Raw genomic sequence first — 24,981 nt, 5'->3', positions numbered from 1 at the left:
GGTGATTGGATACAGAGAGTAGGAGCAGATGCTAATGAACAGTTGGGAACCTGGCAGGGATGTGGGTCCTGAATCTCCTTGCCTCCACTATGCAGCACTCCTTCCTCTAGGACTTAGGGAAGGCCCCTTCTGAAAAGAGCAGGGCCTGCTGTTGGAGAATTTCCATATGACCACACAGAAAGGCCTCTGATTCTCTTCGGGGAAGAGATATTCTGACTTCTGTGGCTTGCCTCTCGGAGAAAAAGGAGTAGGTTAGAGAAAATGAGACTGCTCTGTGGACCACTTCTGGGGTCCCAGACTCCCTTCTACGTTCTTAAAAAAAAAAGGACTATTTTTCATTTTTATTGCTCTGAAACCGCTTTAGCCACTAAGGATGAGATGCCAGTTATTATGCTTCAACAGAACACATGCTCATTGTTCTACTTGTTCAGGAAAATAACGAGGGTTATGATGGGAGTTGCAGTCCAGGATCTGCGCTAGGAAAACAAAGCGTCTATATCCTATTATCACAGGGGACTGGAGGTCAGGCATTTGCTGGCGTACAGCTCTTCGCAGTAATCTGATGAGGAACAGGGATGGCTAAGCGTGGTAGGGTGGGCTGGAGTTGGTGACAATGACAGGCAGGGCTGGCAGGTCGGATGTGAGGGATGCAATAGCAGTCCTGGAAAGACTGATATGGAAGTGGCTTTGGGTACAACGCTGAGGAACGCAGGTCTTAAATTTACGCGTTGTTTGATCAAGTATGTGAACACATGTTTATCTGTAGAAATATTCTGTCAGCGTTTAGGGAGCTTTAATTCAGTCTCAAGTCTTGGCCCCAGCAAAGGAATTTCAGCCTGTCTGAGATCTGCCTGTAGGAGAGGCTGCCTAATAGTAAGCCATTTGGTTTTGCCACTTTTTCTTTTCCTTTCTGGACAGCTGATAATACAAATGGAGGTATGCATCTGTCAGCACGCGCATGCCAGTGGCTTGGGTTTCCTGGATATAACCTAATTTAATTGTGTCTTTTATTCTTGAGGCTATTTACCCCCTGTCTGTGAAGTGTTTTTGTTACTAATATGCTCTGATTTCCTGTCACTAAAATAACAATAACAATAATAAAACAGCTGCAATTCCGGTGGTGGTCCTATTGATCAGGGAGAGACTGGGAGTGATGCTGGAAGCGCAGATAACTGGGCTAGTGCTGTAAGACAGACAGACCTCACCCCTCACAGGCAGCCACTGCTTAATTCATTTTGTATTTATCCTGTCGTCCACCCTGGCCCTTGATTTCCCCCCTCTGCTTGGCCTACCTTGTCATGCTGTTCTCTAGAAAACCAGGTCACCCTGTACCTAACTTTTCCCTGGCCAATGATGTTTTAGCTGCTTACTGAGCCCGCTGTGTTGTACCTAATCCTCGCTCAGCCCCAGCTATGTGCACTGCCATTAGGAACATTATAAATCACCACTTAAGGACCATAATACCTACGTTAATGGTTGGAACAAAAAGTCACCCCCTCCCTTGTGTCTAAGCGGCAGTTGCGGGCTCCCAGAAGAGGCTCTGCACTGTCTTCCTAGCCATGGCCGCCGTCTTCCACATTCCCAGCCCTCACCATTCACAGAACATCCTACTCCATAGCACGCTGCTGCTTGTCCTTTCTCTGCTACCAGAGATGGGGACCTGCTTTCCAACCATGGGGTTTCCCTGAAAGGAACTAACCACAGTCACTTGCCAACAGATAAGGCACTTAATGCATTTATGGCACATTTCCTTATATGTAAATAAAAGAGTTGTTGTTTCTTTACTTGTTTTCTTAACATCGTACCAGGATTGGGAAGACTTTATTGATGATCCAAGGACATAAGATTTTTATCTTTCATAGAAAGACAAAGAAGAGGAGGAGTAGGAGGAGGAAGAAAAAGAGGGAGAAGGGGAAGAAGGAAAGGCCTTACACAGATGCTAACAGCTGCTGTAATGATGAAGAAGTACATACATGGGGCAGGTTATACACATATGTGTATATGCGTATGTATGTTTTATTTTATAATATTGAGTGGCACATGTGTCAGGTATAATGATAAAAAGATACTTTTCTGTGTAATTACTCTCTCTCTCTCTTTTGAGACAAGGTTTGATGTAGCCCAGATGACTGTGACTTTGGGGTTGCTATGATGATGACCTTGAATTCCTGACCCTTCTTGCCTTTGCAGAGTTCCTGTGGACTGGGATTATAGACATCCGCCACCACATTCACCTAAAAAGTTCCTGAGACACAGACAGGCCAGGGAATAGGCACTTGCAATGCAGAATGATAGGAACTATCATAATAATGAGTTACGTATGAGAATGCACGGAATGCATACTAATTCAGTTGAAGACGGAGAGGGATTGGGCAAGGTGCAACCAAAAAAAGGGAAAACAGGGACTCTGAGAGCTGAAACACTCTTCAGAAAGGATCTCTCAAAGAGTGAAGTCAAACGGGAAGACTGGAGGAGTAGGCAGATGTCACTCGTAGAGGGGTTGGAACACTGGTGTGCTAATGGGAGGTTTTAAGCAGGGGTTCACATAATCAGATGTATCTCAGTGCTGTACGGGAAATATCTGGAAGGAGAAAAATGAATTAAGGGAGAGCAGTTAGGAGGCTGCTAGGGTAAACTAGTCAAGAATATAATTGCCTGATCCAAGATAGTGCTGGAGGCTTACACAGAATGGGGTGGACTCGAGAGATATGTGGGAGGTAAAATCAATAAGACGTGATGTTTAATTAGATATAAGGGATGGAGTCGAGGAAAGAGTGAAGGGCAGAACACTCGTTATATCTGGATAACCACAGGGTTGATGGTGCCCCCCACTGAGATCATAGTCATGGACAGAGAAGGAGGTCTGGGGTGTGGAGGGATGATAATTTCGGTTTGGGATGTAACATGGGGAACTTTGGATTCCATGAGATGAAATAAATGTACACATGTACACGCACAGATACTGAGACGTTCTGCTGTTTATATTTTCTGATGAATTCTTGGATGTTTCTAATTCCAGAAAAGGGACAGAATTACAGACTGCATGGCTCTCACATGACTGCCAATGCTGACTAGACATGGGACAACTGTCAGGAACAACATCAACCAAATATGCTGGCTGACCAGTAATTTGTGTGGTCAGCTTCAAATCAATGTCAATCAGATTCTTTCGCTGGGTTGTTTCAACCAGGCAAGCTACCCAGAGCTTCCAGCCACAAATAGACAATGGCATGAGGTTGTCTTTCAGGTTTGGGCTGTGGTAGCTGCTGGGTCTCTGTGTAAATTGCTAAGAAGACAGCAAGCTGCCACCGCCTACAGTCTTCCTAAAAGACTTGAAAAGAGGAAGATGGAACAAATACAGACTGACGGAGAACTTGGAAACCAAGCCACTATCCTTGAGTCTCTGGAAGAGAAAGATACGCAGAAAGAGACAGGGAAAGAGGAAACACTTGGTTTGTTCTGACTTTCAATTCCTGATTCTTTGAACATGATCACATGCGTACACACACACACACACACACACACACACACACACACGCACGCACACACACACTCGCACATATCGTACATGCTGAGGATTGTGATGGCTACTCTTGGTTGTCAACTCAATTAAATCTGGAGTTAACTAAAATCCAAGAGGCTGAATGACCTGTGGGGGGTTTTTCTTAATCAAATCATTTGAAGTGGGAAGACCCGCCTCGAATCCAGATCTTCTGAGGTGGGAAGAGCCACCTTAAATCTGGGTCACACCTTCGGCTGGCAGCCTATAAAAGGACATGGAAGAAGGAAGCCCTTGCTCTTTGCCTGCTTGCCCACACACTCGCTGGCAAGTTCGTTCCTTCACTGACACTAGATTTTATTTCTTCAGGATTCTGACATATACTGAAGGCCAGCTGAGACATTCAGTCTTGTGAACTGAGCAACTACTGGATTCTTGGAATTTCCATTGGCAGACAAACATTGTTGGACTAGCTGGAACACAGCCTGTAAGCCACTCTGATAAATCACAATATAAATATATATTCATTATATCAGTTATATTACTTAAAGAACCCTGACTAATACAAATACTTAATTTTTTCATTCTAGTTCTTTTGAGTATATAGCCAGAGTTCTCATTAAAACAGAAATCAGAACCAGGAGTGAGGCTTCAAGTGATAAGGCCTTAAAATCTAAAGCTAAGCTATGATCTCATTGGAATTATATATAATAAAAACACACTACAAGACAGGAAGTTTGCAGCCTGTGATTTTGGGTGAAGGAATAAATAATAGGCACATATAAGCCATGGAAACCCAGTTTACATGCATAGGTTAAACCCACTGGAAGTTTTATGACTGAATTAACAGAAAATGCATAAGAAAGACTATTCGTTGCTTATGGCTTTAGCTAAACGCTAGCAGCAGAGAGACAGGGTTCTGTCTGGAAGACCTGTCTATCAGAAAATGAGGGCAGGGTGATTATATAATTTTGGTGCAAAGAGCCCATTTTGCCTGTAGCTGAAGCTCTCTGATTACTCAGAACCAAGTTCAGAAACTAATGGTCCTTGCTAAACTATGGTCTAATCCTAATTTTCTGTCTCATTGAGTTTCTAGTGCCAATGTTAAGTCCCTGATTGACAAAGATAGATATTGGGGCTGCTGAGAAAGGGCTGTTTGGGAGGAGACGTTGCTGGGACAACAGCCTCAAAAGCTCCTTCAAGATGTTTCTTATTCTGCCTTCCCTACAAAACAAAAAGACCCCTTTCCACTAAGTAGCTAAGGTTAAAACGACAGAGGAGAGAAGCCTGGAGGGGCGTACCCCATGCCTGCCAGTTGCATCTCTTCATGTAACATGGCATCACCATTTGAGAGAAGAAAAGCCAGGTTGAGGATGCTAATCCTGCATTCTAAACAGCAGGAAATGTATGAACATGGTACTCAAAATTTATTTCAACTATTAAGAACAGGCACCATCCCAAGGACACCGTCCTTATGGAACCAGCCAAGGCACTTTGTTTTGGTAGTATTTAATGTATACGTGAATAAAAACACGATGCTATTGTCTGTTCCTGAAGAGCTCTTCCTATCCCTATGCAACTATTTTGAATTCTTCCTCCCTGCTTTTGCAACCGTGCTGGTTGCTGGGGGTGTGGCCAAGGTTAAATTCACCATTTACTTTACAAATTGAAGACAGGAAGTTGCAGAATCTCACAGAACAAAAGAGAAATGGACCTAATTTGAATATTTGAATATCATGATGACTTCTTGACACTTACTGCCTGTGAACAAGGAGCAGGCTATACCTTCAAGATCGTCTGTGAGGGCACTGGAGAGATGGCTCAGTGGTTAAGAGCATTTCCTGACCTTCCAAAGGTCCTGAGTTCAATTCCCAGCAACCACATGGTGGCTCACAACCATCTGTAATGAGGTCTGGTGCCCTCTTCTGGCCTGCAGGCATATACACAGACAGAATATTGTATACATAATAAATAAATATTTAAGAAAAAGATCTTCTGTGGGGAGAAGGGGCATGACTTGAAGTTACAGAGGTGATCAAGGTAGACCACAGCATCTCCCCGTGATGCCACAGTATGGGATTTGGGATGGACAGCTTATGCTGGGGAGCTGGGCCTATGAACAAACAGGCTCATCAAACACCCTCAAGGTCTGAGCAAAGAGACGTGGAGTCCGGAGCGGCCTCTGGAGCTGGGCTCCAAACCCTGATAAGCCAGTGAGAGAGCTGAGGAAGGGGGTCAGGTATGGGATGAGAACAAAGCAGGTCTTTGGAGCTGATGACTCTAGAGAGGAAGAGACCCTCATGCCTAGCCGGTTTCTCTGCTTCCCAGGTCTTCTGAGGTCCCTGAAGTCTATTGTCTTCTGCTTTTTTTTTTTTTTTTGGTTTTTCGAGACAGGGTTTCCCTGTAGTTTCTAGAGCCTGTCCTGGAGCTAGCTCTTGTAGACCAGGCTGGCCTCGAACTCAGAGATCCTCCTGCCTCTGCCTCCCGAGTGCTGGGATTAAAGGCGTGCGCCACCACCGCCCGGCTGTCTTCTGCTTTCTTAACTCAAGCATAAGTATAATAATAAGCTCAAACTGCAAGTTCAAGAGCAAGATCTAGGCGAACATATATTTTCCAGATCCATATCATATCTCCATGTATCTAAGACCCCAAGAGTGTATGGAATCACACAATAAAAGTGCAGATGAAACACTTTCTTATTCTGGTCATTACAAATGCCTTGTAATACATACAAGAATGTAAATTATTATTATTTATATATTATTCTTTATTATTCTGTCGAGCCGTCCAAGCTCCATGAGGAAGCTACTGCTGCCGCTCGCTCTCCTTTTACAAACAAAGTGATGGAAAGGGTGACGTTACTTTGCCTGGGTCACACAGCCTACAGGAGTAACTGCAAAAGCCTGGGATGAGTTTATCTTTCAGTTCCTTAGCAACAGAAAGGACTCAGAGTTCACAGGGCAGAGGTATAAGCCCTGGACCAGAGTCTGGAGGAGCAATTCTTCTCTTAAAATGAGTACCACTTTGTAGTCACCAGGACATTTGCAGAGATGTTGGAAGAGAGCAAGCGAATGAAAGGATGTTTGTCCCCAGCGTTTCTCAATTCCCCTGTGCATGTGGGGGTTCTCGTCCCCCACTCCATCCACCCACCATCTCTAGTCTCGCTGCTCTCTGTTCTCTCTGGATGAGACCCACTAACCTGTCTGCTCACTCATGAAACAGAGAGAAACGTGTACCCCATAGCTGTCCTTCCTCAGTTCTATCCCCACTATTCTTAGGGTAATGCCCCCAGTTTTACTAAGTGGAAGTGAGCAGTGGACAAGGACAAGGTAAATGGTATTTTGTGGGAAAATTTTACATAGCCCAAATAATTGCGGAAATGCTGAATTAAACAAAAGGAGATGTCTGTTCTTGATTCATATCTCCTAGATTAGGGCATGCCAAGAATGTCCCAGAAGGACTTGACCACCCAACAGCTTTCTAATGTGGCAGGATTTTCAACAGTAATGGAGGAAGGGAGAAAGACGTTGTGGAGGCGGGAGGCGTACAGGAACATCTCAGATCCTCCTCAAGGGCTTGCAACCACCCACTCTCCTGTTCATGTGCAACTGACCTTGGCCGGAAATCGCAATAGGTAGGCGGGGGTTTGTCTGTGTGGGTTGAATGTGTGGTTCAGGCAACTGTGTGTTTGTACAGCCGTGCACCCACACACCTAAGCACAATTGCTGGCAAGCAGTTCAAAGGTATGAACCGGGAGAGATTTTATTATTCGGTGTTTGAAGTTTCCCATCACCTAATATTTGCTCAGATCTCTTTGGGGACACTTTGATAAATAAAGCAGAGCCTACCTCGTGGTGGCTGGAGCTTGTTGCTCTAGGTGGTTGGAGCTCCTATAGTTCTTCAAAGCCTAAGGTCGTTTGAGAGGATATATGCTCCGACTCCATGTTCTTGGCCCTCTCCTTCTCCTGCCCTACCTGCCGAGGACATTCTGGAGGAGCCTTTGCCTTGAACTTCTTCCCAACTTGACACCCTCTGTTTATTTTTGCACCCCTAATTACCCTTTCAACTTGCCCTGGTTTATTTTTAGAGGTTTCCTATCCACCTCATTAACAACTTGCAAAAGCTCCTGTCTCATATTTCTCCCCTTTATACCCTTCATTAAACACAGTGGCCTTTGTTATCTTGGAGCAGGGGCCTTGTTAGGATTTAAATGGAATGACTGGAAGCTATTGCCTAACTGATTTTCAGGCGTGCCTTTCCAGTCCTCCAATCCTTTTGTTTGCCTGGGAGTCCAGGGCCTGTCTCCCTAGGGTTCTCTCTGTTCTTTTTTGGTTGTTCTTTTTAGTAATCAAAGGCTCAGCCTGGAGAAGAGGCTCGGCTTCTGGCTGCTCTGTTTTGGTCTTGTTGATTTGGGGGGTGGGGGTAGACAGGCAGCTCGCACTCGTCCTCTTCCTCTGTTCCCACCAGGGGTGATGAGGGAAGAGGTTGGCTTGGATTTTACTCCCAAGCCTTGGCAGCCAATGTGTGAACCGAATGGCAATGCTTAATTAAATGAACACCAGGACCAAGGTCCCGAGCTTACACCTGCTGATCCGCCCACCTCATCAGGAAAACTCTGCCTAATCACTCCTTTCCACTGGCCCAGTTTGTATTCAAGCCTTCTTGGTAGGACTGGCCAGCATACTGAGCATCCTTCATCAGAGATACCATATCCCGGTACCATCCTGCAGAGGGAGGAAGGGCTGCAAGCGCCAGAAGAGGGGCCAGATCAGTGGTCTGATCTGGGTTTTCTGGGAAGGGTTAGGGACTCTGAGGGAACCTATGGTTTGACTAGAGCAGGGGAAGCCTGGTCAGTGAGATGTCCTCTTTTGTGAGATTTCTGGTGTCCCTGGCAAGAGATGAGCCCTGCCATCTGTGCTACTGGCTCAGGACTGATGGGTGTGGAGAGAAGGAGCCAGGCTTCTGGAAGCAGGATGGAGTGGGTAGGACCAGACTCCTCTGTGTTGAAATCTTTGCTTCTTTCATGGTCTGGAAAGTTCTCTTACTTCTCTCAAGAAGGAGGAGATATCTCAAGGGCGATGGCAGAAATGATCATAGCAATGTATGGAAAGGGCTGGGCACAGTGCCTGGTATGTCATAATCCTTCAACAGACAGCAACCAGTACGGTTAGTATCATCAGTAGAAGGTAGCCCTCCCGGCTCTAAGTGACTTCTGGAGACCATAGGAGAGCATATTTAGAGAAGTGAAGTGACCCGACCCTGTGCTCTGCGCACGGGGCAGGACAGTTTGTGTTTATTGTGAGGTTGCTGGTTTCGGCCTAGGAGACACCATCTACTCATTCTTTCCTAGTTTTCTTTGTAAGCACCATTCCATGTCTGGCACTTATGCAAGGCAGTCTGGAGACCTCAGCTCTCAAGCATCTCTAACTAGATTATACTCTAGAAGGAAAACACAGCCATTGGACTTGGAGAGGGAGAAAAAGGAGCTACTGATTTTGATCTGAAAAGTACAGAACTCTGGGCAGACATTGGAAGGATGTTTTGAGCAAGAACATCCTCTTAGTTCATTTTCCTGTTGCTATAGCAAATATTCAAAACTTAATAATTTATCATGATAGTGAATTTATTCAATTCATGGTTCTGGAGGCTGAAGGTCTTAAGATTGGGCAGCTGCAGCTATGGGGTGAGGGGGCGTCTGTTACGTCATGACATGGCAGAAAAGCAGGGCAAGTGGATATTCAAAGAAGGGGCAAAACGGGTGACTCTACTTTATAAAAAAAACCCACCCTTGTTCTATGAGCCCACAGTCATGAGAATGAACAAACTCCCGTGAAAAAGGCAACCCCTCTTGATGACTGCATCTCTCAGGGGATCCGCTTAACCAAACTACCACAATGGCCACCAAGCGTCATTGGACATGAATACCTGAGAGGACAGCCCATGTTCAAACCGCAGCAAACGTGAAAGATGAGAAGCCTTTTCATGGGCAAAGGAGGGACGGAAGAACATTCTAGAATGAGGGAAGAGTTTTAGTGAACTCCCGGAGAAGTGAAAATGCATGGGTGTTTGGTGAGTGCAGCCTGAGAGAAGAGAGGAAAGCAAGCACACAGGGCAGGACAGAAAACCTCAGGCAAGAGTTGATGACTCCCAGGTACAGAGGTTGCTAAGCTGGGAGCCGAGGAAGTGGGCAGTAGAATAGCAGAGACCCACAGACCACTTAATAAACCCCTGTACTGCTTGGGACCCAAAGGAAGAGGCCTGGACTAAGGCGTGTTGTGGTGTCCAGATGGTACTGGAGACAAGTCTAGAACATTCTTTGGATGAAACGGTTAGGATTTGACAAGTACCCGGCCTGAGGAGAGGTTGAACCAGGAGTAGAATTAGAGGCTCTGGGCCTGGTGTTGAGACTATTTATTAAGGTGCCACAACCAAGAGGAGATACCCAACGAGATTGGTAGTCTGTTAGGGTGGGTACCGTGTATAAACATCCTGCAGAATCTGTGTGGAGTTCTCTAGCAGGAAATTGGGAGCTCCAGAGAGGTGGCTGCTTTGGGCAGCTCAAAATATGTTCTCTTGGGCCGAGAGGTGGAGGTTCAGCTAAACTCCCATTCTTGGGCTCAGTGGTTAAAACCAGTGTCTGCCCAGGCTCTCGCTTTTACCTTCTGAATCCGTCAGTCCCTCATTGTCTAGCATCTGCTTCGTAAAGCCCTCCAGGATTTGCCCTTGGAGCCTGTGCAATGCTCGTTGGCTGTGGGAAGGTGAGGATTGGTGGAAGAAGATGGGCAGCTGAAGAGAAGCCCAAAGAGCTGCCCGGCCAGAGCAGCATTGTCCGGCTTCCTCATGCCCCTGTTTGTCCCCAGCCTGGGTTGTGAACACATGTCCTCAGTCAGGGCCAACTTTCTGCCTTGTTTTCTCCTTTCAGTCTGGAAGACAGAAGTAAGGATGTGTTTGTGGGAAGGAGATGGCTCACCCTGCTGCCACGGAGGCTGATGTGTATAACACCTACGAGGGCAGAATGTGACGTTCAGGGCCCTGGACAGAGCTTCTAGAGTGGGCATCTCTGCCATGAAGACCTTCTTTCGTTTGTGCTGAGAACAAGGGCTGATGCCACCTGGGGTAGACCTGAGTCTATCGCCCTGTGAGGACCCTGTGGGGAGAATTCGAGCACATCACCCCGGGAGCCAGGGCTGAATAGAGGTCTTCTCAGAAATGACCGTTCACACTCAAACCCAGTGTCTAAGTCTGAGACCAAATGCGCCTGAAGACACGGACCTGGACTTCACCCTACATGAGAACCAGCAGTCGGGAGCTGGGATCCAGGTTGCTAGGCTCCGACACTGGAGGGCTGGCGTCTCTGTGAGCAGTGAGTCCCATTTCTACCAAGCTTTCCGGTGGTTAGGGCCACATAAAGTTTAGACATTGCTGCCAGACCTTGCCCTCAGTTTCTGTTAAGCCTGGTGCTTGGCCATCTGTCCCCTTCCAGTGATGGATTCTTCCCTCTAGCAGAATCCTACCTGACCCACATGCAGGGCAGCAGCAGGAAGGACCTGGATGACCAGAAGGCCCTGATTGGTTGAGGACAGATTTGGTGAGAAAGAGGTAAAATTTGGATTCAGTGCCGGTTTCATCTGTGGAGGGAGGAACAGCCCCTCTGGGACTTCCTAGAGAGGCTGAAGTTAGGCCCCAGACTCTGACTGGGACTGGGAGTCTCGGTTTGGTGAGGACAAGCTCAGTTACAGAGGGTCACTGGCTGGAGAGACAAGCGTGGAGACCTGTGACATACTTTGAATGCAAGATGAATGCATGTCAGTTTTACAGGCAGCAAAGGCCTTGCTAATTTTTAAAGCTCTCTGCAAACATTAATTATTCCTTTCTATGCCTGTGGGCAAAAGGAAAGTCAGTAAACAGTTAACGGAGAGGTGTATGCCAACGTCTTATGGTGGCTGAGCTACCAAATAAGCACAGGGAGGGCTTGGGTGCGCGGTCATTATCCAGGGGCCAAACGTGATGAGTTTGCTCAGTGATGCTTAGAAACAAACAAACAAACAAACAAACAAAAACAATTTGACTGTCTTTAAGTAGAGCCGTCACTGTCCAGTTCCCACAGCCTGCCACTCTCTCTTCTTACACATCTGTGCTACCTGCTCAGCCCAGGAAGGTACTGGAGTTCTCAAGTCCTGGACTGGCATAAAGGAGGGTGAGCACTGAAATTCCAAGGAGGACAGATTGTGGGAGTAATCCACAAGGGATTGTGTGAGACCTGGAGACAGAGCGAAATAGTGAGAAAGACTTAAAGGGGACAAGAAAGACGAAATACACACGGCACACGGAGATGGAGGGAGGGGAGTCAAGAGTCAAACCAAGAGGTGAATGCGGCGGGAGCTGCAGAAAGGAGGTCTGCTGGCCGTGCTGGGACCAGGCTGCGCAGGATATTCTAGGGCCTTGCTGAAGGGGCTTGGGTACTCAGCCAGGATGTTGGCCAGGTCCTCTACAGGGTGGTCCATGATGTGAAAGGGTCTGAGGTCTGGACTATTGGTGTGTGAACTGGGGTGACAGCAAAGATGGATCCCATGATGGAGAGCAGAGTCCCTTAAGGGGTAAACTCCAGGGGAGCAGGTTGGGGCTGCCTTCTTCAGTGATAATCCACTGGTTCCCCGGGCTGGAAAGAAGGCAGAACGGTGAGTATTCATGAGGTTTGGCAAAACTCCCTAATGAGTGTCCTTAGGAAGCAGGGCTCCAGCGTATTTGGCTTTGTTTGCGGGGCTGGCAGGGGCTCCCTGCACACCTGGATATAAGCCACTCCACGGAAGGGTGTGGCTGCCTCTCTGCAGGTCACCGTGTACTCCCAGCAGCTGTGCTTGGCCAAGGCCGAGCTGTTAGGTGGCTTGGAATGTCCTAGATGTTCGTTCCAGCCAGAGAAGCTGCGCTCTGGTGCATGAGCCGGGGTTGCTGGAGCTCCTACATCTGCCCAGGCCACTCCAACTTGCAGGTTGGCCAAACACCAGCCAGCTTTCTGTTTGCTCTCCACTTACCTAAAGCAGCCTGTGAGGTCAGAGAGACTGGCTCTCAACTGGGGCCCAAAGTGAGGAGCACACTTTCAGGGATAGAGGTTGTACGTCTGGGATGAGAAGAGTTTGGTACCACGTGTCTTCACATTTTCCCCTAAAGTGAAAATCCAGCTGGTGTGTTACCTGCTTGGTCTCTGAAGCAGAACCTGGTATTTATAGGGACCAAACCAAGGGCCAGTCAGCTTCCAGAGGGAATTCCTGAGCCCAGAGTTCTCTGGAGCAAGCACCGCCTGGCTTTCTCCCATTGGAGTTCAGCTAAGGTTTTCTCTGGAAAATGCAAAGATCTGCTTGGCTTGGAGAAGTCTGAAGGAAGTTTGAAAGAGAGAGAGAGAGGTAGAGGGAGAGACGGAGTCAGAGACTGAGAGAAAGGTGGAGACAGACAGAGACTGAGAGACAGATCCGTACGTGCTTGCTGGCACCATATGCGCTGTGCTTATGCATACAGAGGCCAGAGATGGGCTTGGGTGTCTCCTTCTGATCTCTATTACTCCGAGAAAAGAATCGCTCCCTAAACCTAAACCTGAGTTTTTCAGTTAAGCCCCAGCAATCCTCCTATCTCCACCTCCCATTAACACTGGGGTTTCAGGCTCAGGTGAGAGCACCCTTGGCTTATTATATTGGTTTCGGAGTCTGAACGCAGGTCCTCACGCTTGTAAGTGTTCTCAGTCACAAAGTTAACTCTCTAGCCCCACCTCGTCTTTCCTGATGAGCGTATAAAAACACCTTGTGCATTTCTATAGTCGATGGCAGGAAAGTGGGTGAAGTCTCGGAGAACGATTCAGTTGTGTGTGTATGTGTGTGTGTGTGTGAAAGAGAGACAGAGAGAGAGAGAGAGAGACAGAGAGAGACAGAGAGAGACAGAGAGACAGTGAGAGACAGACACAGAGAGAGACAGAGAGTGAGTGTCCCCCTGCCTCTGAAATTGTGCCTTAGCTAACCCACTGTGCAGAATCTAGGCCTGGCGGTTGTTGCACACACACACACACACACACACACACACACACGCACACGCACACGCACACGCGCACACACACACACACACACACACACACACCTGTCAGCTGCAGGGAAAAGGACTTGTGAGATAGCTGACATTTTAAAAGACAGCCGGAATGAGTGAGATATCGACTGACAATTCATTAAATGTCACCACTTTTTGTTTCCCTTTAATGCTCGGCGCTTAAGTTATTCTAAATTAATTACGCAGCCACTTGATTTACTCCTCGCAAGCATCCCTCGTCCTGCCCCTCCCGCCCTTTCTCTGCTTCAGAGCAGCCCCTGTGCCTTCTTCCCTCTGTGTTCAAGTTACCCAGTTATGAAAGGTGAGTGGAAGGAAGCCTTCCAATTCCTGGGAGGCCAAGCAGGCGCCCAGGGGCAGTGTGACCTCAGTGCACCCTGCCCCTGAAGCTCTGCTGAGCCATGCATAGCTGCTGTTGGAAACCCACTGTAGAGTGAACAGAAAAGAGGCTCTGAGAGTCTACGGGACCCACTAGGGAAGACTCGTGTCTTCTTAGTACATTTGCTGATGCTATAACTGAATGTCACAGACTAGAGAACTCACAAAGGGAAGAAACGTATTTGGTTCATGGTTCTGGAAGCCAGGGAGCCTAAGAATACGGTGGTGGCATTTGCTTAAGGGCCGTGGGCTGGGTCATATTGTGATGGAAGGGCATGGGACACTTACGGTGGAGCAGAAAATCTAGCAGGCTCATTTTTATTAGGAATCCATTTCCAAGAAAACCAACCCATACCTATGGCAACAGCCTGATCTGCTCATGAGGGCACAACTCCTATGGATCTAATAATTGCCTGCAGGTCTCGGCTTTTAAAAGCATTAAGAAGGCAGTTATCCAACAGGAGAGTCTGGGAATACAGCTCAGTGGTTTAAGGCTTGCATAGCGTGCATAAAGCTGGGACTCTAATACCCAACAACAACAGCAACACACACACACACACACACACACACACACACACACACACACACCACATTTTGGAGGGATCATTCAAACCACAACAAGATCAAAGAAATCCAAGAAGTCAGGAATTAACCCAGGTCTTCTTGGATCCTGAGTTTACAACACATTGGAATCAAAGGGATAGATCCATTCCCACCAGGGAGATCTGGCAGGAAACAACATCGCATGACAGGTGGCCATCGGGATTCAATAAGCTGGAGAATTCAATTGTACCCTTGCTTCCTTGGTAGGAGGGCGGGCGAGCAAAGGGCACAAGGGCATCTGCAAGCATGAGGACGTCTCTGCACAGGGAGCTGGGCATGTCTGAATTATGGGAAAGCAAACACTATTGGAAATTTAAGGAAGACAGTATCTGAGGCTTGTGTGGCTCTTTGATTTCACAATCTATTTTAACTCCTGGGTGTCACCATCAGTAATTCCTCCAGAGAGATATAAGGCCAGGGCACAAAATGATTCTGCCCCTTTTGTTCTGGTGATTAGCAAGTCTCCTGCCATCTCAGGGAGTCAAATTTCCAGAAATTCTTAGAATTTCTAGCCACAAGCTTCCTCCACACTGTCCCGGACTGATGGGTCCCCACATACCTAGCTCTGGCAGTTTTCAGGAAGAAGCCACAGAGAGGAGAAATGTTACATGTCTCCAGAAAGAAAGCCTGAGGCACCTGCCTACGTGGATGCTTTTTGTGTGTCTGGATAGTCCCTGATATGTCACCAAACCTCCCCATCCACAGAAGTAAGAGAGAGCTACTTCAGGACACAGCGTCAGGCACCCTCTCCGTGCCTCTCCGCAGTACTCGTGTTCTGAGCTGGTTGTCTTCAGCTGAGAGCCCTACAGCAAGAGAGTCCCATTCTGGTACTGCAGGGAAGGAGACGTGTGATGGCTGGGGACTGAGTGGACCTGTGGAAGTGCCTCAGCTTGAAGGACTCCCCTGGAGTCCCCAAACCCTGTCTTTCCTGACCTGTGATGGCTTACATCCAAGCTGTCTATTTTTTTGAGTCTAATGGCACAGGTCTTGTTTGGAGCTACACATGGTACTGGAGTGAGCATGCTTGCCTTTGTTGAGCTTCATGCTACTTTCCAGTACAGCTGCCAGGGTACACCAGGGCTTTGCCTTCCTAGCATCAACCATCACAGAGCATGTATATGGGGTAATCGACGAGGGTGTTGAGCAGATCCCATGACATTTTAGTAGCTCCTGAAGGAAATAACTGATGTTGGGGACCAAGAGGCCATTGCCAGGCCCTGCCATGGAAGAGATGAGACTGAGGTTTCAGTTAGTTTTAGAGATGCCCAATGAAGAACAGATGTCTAGGTGTCTGGATTAGCCAACCCTTCTCTGGGAGGCCACACATCTCTGCTGTATCCTTGGCATCGCCCTTGCCATGTTACAGGGAAATGAACCTCTGTGGATGTGGCTGTCTCCTCCTTGGGGCTGCGGGGTCCTTGAGAGCTGTGCTTCATTAGAAGGCAGCTTAACATCATGGTTGAGCATGTGACTCTGAGCTTTAATCATTTAGATTCAGTTATGTGACCTCGGAGAGGTTCTTTAATTTTATAGGATTGAAGAGAGACTTGGATGAGTCAATGCCTGTGGAGCCCTTTAAATGTAGTCTGGCATAAAGTCAGTTCTTAGTGCATGCTAGCTGTTACTGTTATTGCCTGGCATATCCTCAGCCTTCACGTGATGCCTGCCGCTCAGGAAGTGATCAGCAGGTTTACTGAGTAACTGAATGATCCAATACCTGCATGCGTGCGGAAGAGGTTGGCCTCCAGTGATAGGAATTAAGGCAGCTGAAGCGGTTGAGCACTGGGGTCTGGGGTAAGGCAGGAAAGAGAAACTGGGCGGGAGAGTTGAATTTTGTTGGCAATCATGGGAGATGATTTCCAAAGGAAATGAGTGGAAGGTGAGTGAGTGTTCAAGGTCTGGAGGCTGAACTTGACCTCTAGACCTGAGCTTGGTCCTGAACTAAGGGTCACAGCCTGCAGGATCCCCCAATGAGCTGAGGTGACTTTGTGAACAGAATGTGGGCGTATGGTATCCTGAGGGAGTCATTATAGTGTCCTCAAGAGTAGATCCCTATCAGCATTGCTCAAAGCAATCCACAGATACATGACAATCCCTGTCAGAATATAAGTGATGCTTTCTTAAAGAAATGGAAAGCCTCATCCAAATAGTACTTATGTATTTGTGGTACCGAGGATCAAATCCAGAGCCTCACGTATGCTAGACAAGTGCTCTACCGTGCAGCTATGGTATTTACAGGTTGGAAAAAGAATGAAGTTGGAGGAATGATGCTTTCGGATTTCAAAAGTTAATACAAAGCTATGCTAATAAGAATAGCATGGTATTGACATAAGGATGAATCTGTGGAACAATGAACTATATTAGAGGGCTTTGAAAGAAACTGCTGCATGTGTGGTCAGATGATTTTCAGTCTAAACAACTCAGTGTACAAGGGTCCATCTTTTCAACAAATGTTGCCAGGAGAAGTGGGTATTCACACGGAGTGGATGCCTACCTCACAACACACACAAAGCATAACTCAAAATGGGTCACAACTACACGTTAAAAATGCTTAAAGGAAAACATTAGGTTTGGCAATGATTTCTTAGACATCAAAAGCAGAAGCAACAGAAGATACAGTCATCAAAACTTCATCGAAGTTAACTTTTGGGTATTAAAGGACATGGTCAATAGCATTAAAGAGCAGGGCCTTCAGAGATGATTAAGCGGGTAGCAGCACCTGCTGCAAAGTCATCACGATGAATGGGAGTTCGGATCCCAGTACCAACAAAATGAGTCAGGCGTCCCACCTGAAATGCCTGTGACTCAGCTCTGAGGGATCTGGTGCCCTCTTCTGGCCTCCAGGTGCCTGCAGGTGCAAGCACCACCCACACAAAGCAACACCAATGGGAGATCGTTTCGTAAATCACTTACCTGAGAGAAGATTAGTGTCCAGAATATGTAGAGAACCCACACAGCTCAATAGCAAACAAGCCAATTCAAAATGGGCAAAGAATTTGAATAGATATTTTTCCAAAGATGCTAAATGGCCAATTAGCACATTGATGTTCAGCACACTAATTACTGGGAAATGCAAATCAAAACCGTAATAAGGCTGGGGCTGGGGCTGGGCTCAGTCAGTAAAGTATTAGCCTAGCACACACAAAGCCCTCAGTTTGATTGCCAGCAGCATAGGAAACAAGGAACTGTGGTGAATGCCTGGAAATTTAGCATCCACAGTGGAGTCAGAAGAGTGTGAGGCCATCTTTGAAGACATAGTTGGGTTACATAAAACCCTGTCTTACTTACTTAATTAATTCCCATAATTAGATACCACTTTACACCTAACAGCATGGCCAGTGTAAACAATAACAACAACAAAACCACCGTGGCCTAGATGCGGAGAAATCAGATATCTTATGTACCCTGGATGAAGATGGTAAATAGTACTGTTGCTATGGAAATAAGGATGAGGGTTAAAAAAAAAAACAAAGAAATGGATTTTATAATCCTGCAATTAATTCTACTTTTAGGTATGTATAAGTAAGAGTTGGAAGTAGGAATTGAAGGACTTTTGTACTCCAGTTTTGAGAGAAGCATTATTCACAATAGCCTAGAGGCAGAAGTAACCAAGTTCCCACTGGCGGATGAACACATTAGCAAAATGTCATGTCTATACATAATGAAGTATTCGCCTTAAAAATGAAGAACATTCTAACATATACTGCAACATAACGAATCTTGAAGATTTGCTAAGTGAAACAAGCCAGCCATACAATGGCAGACTCTAAGATTCCACTCCTGTGAGGGACCTAGACTTGTCAAGTTTATAAAGACACAAAGCGGGGCTGCGGTAGCTAGGTGCTGGGGGGTGGTGAGTGAGGGCACTAAGTTTTGGGTTTGCAAGATGAAACCAGCTCTTTGGATAGATGGTAGTGACGACAGCTGCAGACCACCGAGCTCCGTACCAAAAAAAAAAAAACAAAACAATCAAAACAGCCTGGTTTTGTGTGATGTGTATTTTACCACAGTTTTTAAAAGGCAGGGGCAGAGCAGAGGGGAGAAGGGGAAGAGAAAGAGTTGCAAACACGATGGAAATGGGCTTTCGTGAACAGGGTTATGTGTAAGCAACTCGGACGAGCCTGTTCTGAAGATCCATCTTCTGGAGCCCTTGACTGATCTTTGTTCATCAGCGTTGTCATTGATGGCTCCCTTGTGGCCACCTTCCAACACTGTTCATGTTGCTGTCTTCTCCCTTGATCCTGAAGAACCTGTCTTGGAGACCCTCCCTGCCCACTGGTACCCACTCGGCAGAGTCAGCTTCCTGTCCTCACATCTCATTCTGGGCATGCAAGCTTTCGGTAATTACCATCTCAGGCCTGACCTCTCTGCCAGGCGGCATCTGGAACTGCAGCTGTCTGCTAGACTCTGCTCCAGCATCTCCAGTTGTTCGGCCCATACTGGACTCTGCCATTGTTCTGCTGTTCCTGGCTGTAGCAAACAAATCCGGACCACTTGGAGCTCAGGTGTAGAAGACACACGAGGAATGGCTTCCCCCTGCCTTGCTACCAGCTCAGCTGAGCTGTCAGCACTGTGCTTGCCCCCTCTGGGACCACAAACTACACAGGCGTCCTGCGTTCCCCATCTACTGTTTGTACTCGGCCTTCTTCCTTTTCTGAATCAACCATTCGGTAGCTGCCACGCTCCACAGGCTGGTTACGTTCGCTGTGGTCTTCCCTAGGGCTATTCAAGTAAACATTTTCTTGTCTTCTTCCCCTGAACTCTTGAACCTCGCGTGTTCTGCGAGGTCATATGGGTAATTCTAGCAGTGGGTTGTGAAGGAATGTGATGTGAGTCACTTCACCAGAACACATAGGCCAATATGATACCAGCGTTCTTTTCCCTTGGGCATGGTAACTAGCGATGTTTGAGAGGTTGGCTGCTCTGTCGTCTGTGCGTCTGGATAAATATATCGAGCAGGGCTCCCCTTGTCGACGTGATGGGCATGTAGAAAGAGTGACAGATATGCCTTTACTCTTTACTGCGTGAGCTGAAGGTTGTTAGTGCAGCGCAACCTAACCTGTACTGACGAATATGGACCCTGTTAGGCTTTTTTTTTGGTTTTGTTTTGTTTTGAGACAGGGTTTCTCTGTATAGCTTTGGTGCCTGTAATAGAACTAACTCTTGTAGACCAGGTTGGCCTCGAATTCACAGAGATCCGCCTGTCTCTGCCTCCCAAGTGATGGGATTAAAGGCGTGCACCTCCCCCCCCCTCGCCTCCGGCTAACCCTGTTAGTTTTTTAAGCTCTAGTTAGAAGCGGTGCCTCAGTGACTTCTGCTTGCTTGACCTGCTAGGAAGGTGACAGAAGGCACGGTGCCTGCTTGGGCATCAGAGCCCTTCTCTCAGCAGTTCGGTTCCCTGGAGAGCAGCGGCCATACAGATGCAGTTGTGCAGGAATGGATGCACCTTCTACTCACCTCTCCACAGGCCACCTTCTAAATTAATTAGAAGCTTGGGGTGAGCAGAGGAGCTATTCTCTTAAGCTGGAGTTTTTTTTTTTTTTTTTTAAATCTCAACTCTACAATACTATTTTTTAATAGTTTTTTTTTTTTTCCTGAGGCTTTGCTAAGTTGTGCTTTTATGAGAGTTAGCAGCATTTCTCTCCTGGAAACACAAAATACAAAAGCAGCGTGCTTTCCAGCTAGGAGGGTGACCCATTTCCTCACAGAGGTTTCAGTCTCTATAGGGGCTGCCTGTGATGCTGAGTGGCTGCGGGATGGCCAGGTCATATGTCCCAGATGCTCTGAGCTTCAGCCTGGCAGAAGGCAGGTGGGACCCAGCCTGTTTTGGTACCCAGATGTCCTTCGGGCAGAGTGAAAACCCAATGGCCATTCTGCCCGTCTCTGACTGGAGAAGTGGCTATCTGCATACGCGAATGAAGAGACAAACAGGAGTTATCCTGTGCCCTGTGTGGGTGCTGCCTGCTGAATCCCGGCAACATAAAAAAGACAAGAGAAATGGGCAAGAGACAGAGATTTAATTGAATAAAAACTCCAGGCTGTGACAGGGGTGGGAAGACACAAAGCAGTAATTAACAACATAATTTTTTTAAATGATGATACAATTAATTAACATCCTGGGTAAGTGCAAAGGGGGAGGGGAGCATCTCTCAGCCAAGAAACACTGCGAACTAAAGGAGGAGAATCTGGCGTCCTTTGCAAACCTCTGTGTGCAAATGGCCCCAGTTATCACAACTTCCACAAAGCTCATCACCACCCCCAAAGGGTTTCTTGTGCTAGGGGAAGCCAGCAAGCCAGTCAACATTGAATTTCAGTTTCTTCTGTATCAGCTTTCTAGGAATTCTCATGGGCGAGGGAGGAATCCTAGGCTGTTGAAAGGAGAAGCCGGTTTGTATCAATCATGCTTTAGGAAGAGGAGGACTGACTTGGCCACCCTTGGTGGGGCCTTGGGGGGCGGGGACCCAGGAACCCAAAGCCTTCCTGGAGTGGGCTTCCATGCCTACTGTATACCATGGCTGGTGGAACTAAAGCAGCCTACTGGGGTGGTAAGAGAGCTGGCCATAACCAGGGCACGGCTTCCTGAAAGTGTTGGGGTGTTCACTTAGTGGAAAGAGTAGCTGTGACATAGAAGGGTCTCTTGGACAGCCAGTGTTATTCCATAATCCGCACAGACCACACCCTCCTCTCTAAGAGTTTAGGATGGAGCATCCTACCAGCTTGAGGGTTTAGGGGTGGCAGCTGGGCATGCATTTGGAACCCACTTTTGGGAGGATGGAATGCTCACACTAACCTCTCTGCTCTTTATCACCCAGAAAACCCTGTCCCCTTCCTAGTTGCACCGATGTATGGCTGCAATAGTTGCCTTAGTGTGGTCCATTTAGCGTCAAGAAACACAACGAAGCTGGCTGCTTGCTGGGACTCTTGTCATGACTTTGTGGGTTTTCTCCCTCTCAAGAGTACTTCCAAATAGGAGACTGCCTGACTAGAAAGACTTATCAGCTGTAAGATATCCGGGGAGACAAACTTTACACACCAGCCTCTAGCCCAAGGTTCATTCTCAGCGGAGTCCAGATTCCTCTACGTTTACTAGAAAGTAGACGGCTTCTTTGCCACACCATCCTGTTGGCTCATTCCAACCTTCTTCTGGCTGGCAGGCATTACATAAAGTTACAGCAGCAGAGAAACTTGGTGGTTTGGCTTAAACTGGGGGCTACTTTATTAAACCACTACTCCTATAGCATGGGGTCTATGCAGAGTAAGATACGAGGTATGAGGATAGCGTCTCTGTTCTTCTGTTGTTGAAAGAAGGGCTTTCTCCAAGTTTGCTTGCTTCCTGCAAGGCCTACAGTGCCGACAATCGGTCCTGTGGAGCCCCAAGTCGGGGTGGGAACTAACCTCGTGTGCTTACTTTAGAGTGGGCGGATCACCCCACTAACAGGGCACGGTGGGAAGGCCACGATAGGAATGTGCTATTATAAATACAGTCATTCATTTTATTTTTGTTTTCTAAACTGAACTTGTCCTATGGTAGAGAGCTAATAGAAAAAACAAACAAGCAAAGATCCTCTCACTGAGACGGAAACAAACACCACAGAATACTTAATAGTTTCTAGAACTAAAGTTTAAGGTAAGTTACTGACCCAGAGTCTGTGGGGCTGACCTAGTCTCCGGCAGACTAGGTTTCAGCTAAGAGGAGGCTCTTCATAGACAGGCAGACTCAAAACTGTGGATTGGATTTCAAAATGCCCCATTCAGAAAAGAACGTGTTGTCTAGATTTTTCTTTGCTCTGTTTAGACATCTTAAACAGCTGCTTGGTACTTTGTGGAATTATAAAGCTATGTATAACACAGAAATCCACTCCGGAACATATGCGCCTCCTTTCTTTACAATGAAGGTTATTTTTGAGAACTAAGATCTTGTTTTCAAACAAATGTGATTATTAACTGCAGCGTGTGGGAAAACATATGGCGTGTTTAGTTTTAGCGGGATTGAAGTTTCCACGAGGGATCAAAAACGTTCCCAGTTGGGGAAAGCCAACAAAGGGGCGCAGGGATCCCCTACAGAGTCACAAACATGGCCAAGGTCTCATGATTTCAACATGGGCCGAGAGGACCACGCCTTGGCTTGTGTCACAGCAGTGAAGAGAGGCCGGCTCCTGGATTGATAGGTCCATTCTTGCAGGTCGCTGACAACACGGCCACAGCTCCATCCTACTGCTGTGCTCTCCAGGGGTGAGCACTTGGTGGAGGCACAAAATTTCAGAGTCAGTCTGCCTTTCCCCAAAAGACTGCTTATTTTACATTGTATTCCCCAGAGCTAACGTCTGGGCTCTCCACTCTCGGTTCTGTATCTCTCATCACTGCGTCTTTCTTCCTTTCTTGACAGCAGACCCAAACAAAGCGAACAACCACAAAAACATCACCTTGGGAGACAGAAAAGACTAAGACAGGTCTGATCACAGACAACAAGGGTCTCGGCCTTGCCCTGCCCGGGAGCAGTGAAGACCGTGGGCTGGCAGGCAGTGGCGGCTGCCGCTGCCATCACCGGGACTGCACAGACACTGCATCTAGACTGAAACAAGTGCGAAAAGAACATTGCTGAGTCCCCGTTGGCGTGGCTCGGCTGCGCGGCTCATGGTGTCGGAGGTGGTTTCGGAGATGGGCATGAGCTCTCACTGTCGAAGCTGGCAGCTCGGCCCTGCCACTGTGGGGAGAAGAAAGCCTGGTTATTGATGGCCGGGGCCACTGACATCTCAGAGTCACTGGCTCAATGCATTGTGTCCACCTCTCCAGGCCTCAGGAAGCTTTCTAGACCATTGCTGTCAGCCATGCAAACACAAAGATACAAGCTCAGGCTTCCTGTTTGGAATGTTTGATTCTTAGAAAAGATCTTCCGCAGACCTAATTTCAGCTTTCTTTACAATATGGAGTGTGTGTGTGTGTGTGTGTGTGTGTGTGTGCGCGCGCGCATGCGCGCGCGCATACACATGCGTGTTTTAATGAGGTGCTATGACTGAACCATTTCTGAGTGCTTCAGCCATTTTTCACACACTGAAAATCAGATCATGTTAGCGGCAAAGAGAGGCAGTGTGTGCTCTTACTGCCAAGAACCTGCGATCATGAATTATTAGCAATTTGCCTGGGAGCTGTTAACACAGGAAAAAGCAACCCTGCTGATGCTTTGGTGGGGGCTCTCTTCTTCAGTCTTAAGGCATCCTATGAGCATTTGCGCCAGCTTGTGGAGGGGCAGGAGGTGAGGAGACAGAGCCCCGCCCATTCCCTCTACCTGTCTCTCAGCGCCCCTCAGAGCCCCATCGAAGCAGGATGACTTAATGAGGCGGAATGGACTGAAAGAGCTGGCCAAGGATGGGTAGCCCCGTGCCTGGAGCCATTCGACCCTTCTTCGGATGAAAAAGCCAGGCATAGCCATGCAATGTTTTCTGGGCAGAGATCTGACCCTGTGAGTAGTCCTGACCTATCCGTCAGGGCTTTAACTCCAAAGTGAGTTAGTGTTCACCACTCTCTCTCTTCTACAACTGGGAGAACCAGTATTTTCTCAGTGCCTGCAGAGCAGGCCCCAGAGGAGTGGGGCGAGGGAAGAAGGGAGGGAGGGAGGGAGGGAGGGAGGGAGGGAGGGAGGGAGGGAAGAAGGGAAGGAGGGAGGGGGAGGGAGGGAGGGAGAGAGGAAGGGAGGGAGGGAGGGTGCTAAGTGATCTACATGGTGTTCTGAACCACAAATGAAGCCCCTTTCTAAGCTATAGGGATCTCTTTCCCGGAGAGATGGAGCTGAGGGAGCATGCGTCCGGATGCTGCGGGGGAATCCAGGACAAAGTTCCCCTTTCTCAACAATTTCCAGGCAAAGCTGAGCTACCTGAGAAGTAGACTATTTGACTTGCAGTACCACCTCCATAGTAAATGGGATGCCTACAGGACCAAGGAGAGCCCACGGTTCTTCTCTGGGTGACTGCCTCCTTAGTTCTCGCTGGGCAGTCACACTGAAGGCTTCTACAACCAGCCAAAGGGCTGTAGGTGTGTTGACAACCACGGCATGCCCCAACCTGAGCTACCTCTGTATGTCAGAACCACGGGTGAACTTGGGGTATCACCAAGTGTGACCCTCGTCTTCTGACAAGCAAGCAAGCAGAGACACAGAGAAGTCAAGATCCAGACAGCTAGGGGCAGAGCCAGGACCCAGTCGGGTCTCCTTACTCCTGGCACATCGTCCTTTCTTGTCCATCCTGCCACTGTGCTGGCGTGTGGCCACCCACTAGGGGAGGAAAGAGACACACGGTGTAACCAGAAGCCTAACCTCTTCAGGTCCACACCAGGTACTTACTCCTAACTCCAGTGGCTGTCTCTCCGCTTGCAGCATCCACGTGAGTGAAATCACAACCGAGGGGCTCCCTGGTGAAATA

The 24,981-nt window shown here is 47.7% G+C and overlaps 1 protein-coding gene across 1 annotated transcript in view; it reads right to left on the bottom strand.

Annotated features, from left to right (window-relative positions):
- Positions 1-20,692: 20,692 nt before the first annotated feature.
- Positions 20,693-24,981, bottom strand: part of Syt6 (synaptotagmin 6) — a 61,333-nt gene continuing 57,044 nt past the window's right edge. The window contains exon 7 of the mRNA XM_038311462.1: positions 20,693-23,270. Coding sequence (XP_038167390.1) covers positions 23,199-23,270 — 72 coding nt within the window. The 3' untranslated portion in view covers positions 20,693-23,198. The remainder of the gene's footprint in view (positions 23,271-24,981) is intronic.

This window comes from Arvicola amphibius, chromosome 14 (assembly GCF_903992535.2).
Source record: "Arvicola amphibius chromosome 14, mArvAmp1.2, whole genome shotgun sequence".
Classification (NCBI taxonomy): Eukaryota; Metazoa; Chordata; class Mammalia; order Rodentia; family Cricetidae; genus Arvicola; species Arvicola amphibius.
The sequence above is the reverse complement of the archived record's forward strand: the minus strand, read 5'-3'. Positions and strand labels throughout refer to the sequence as shown.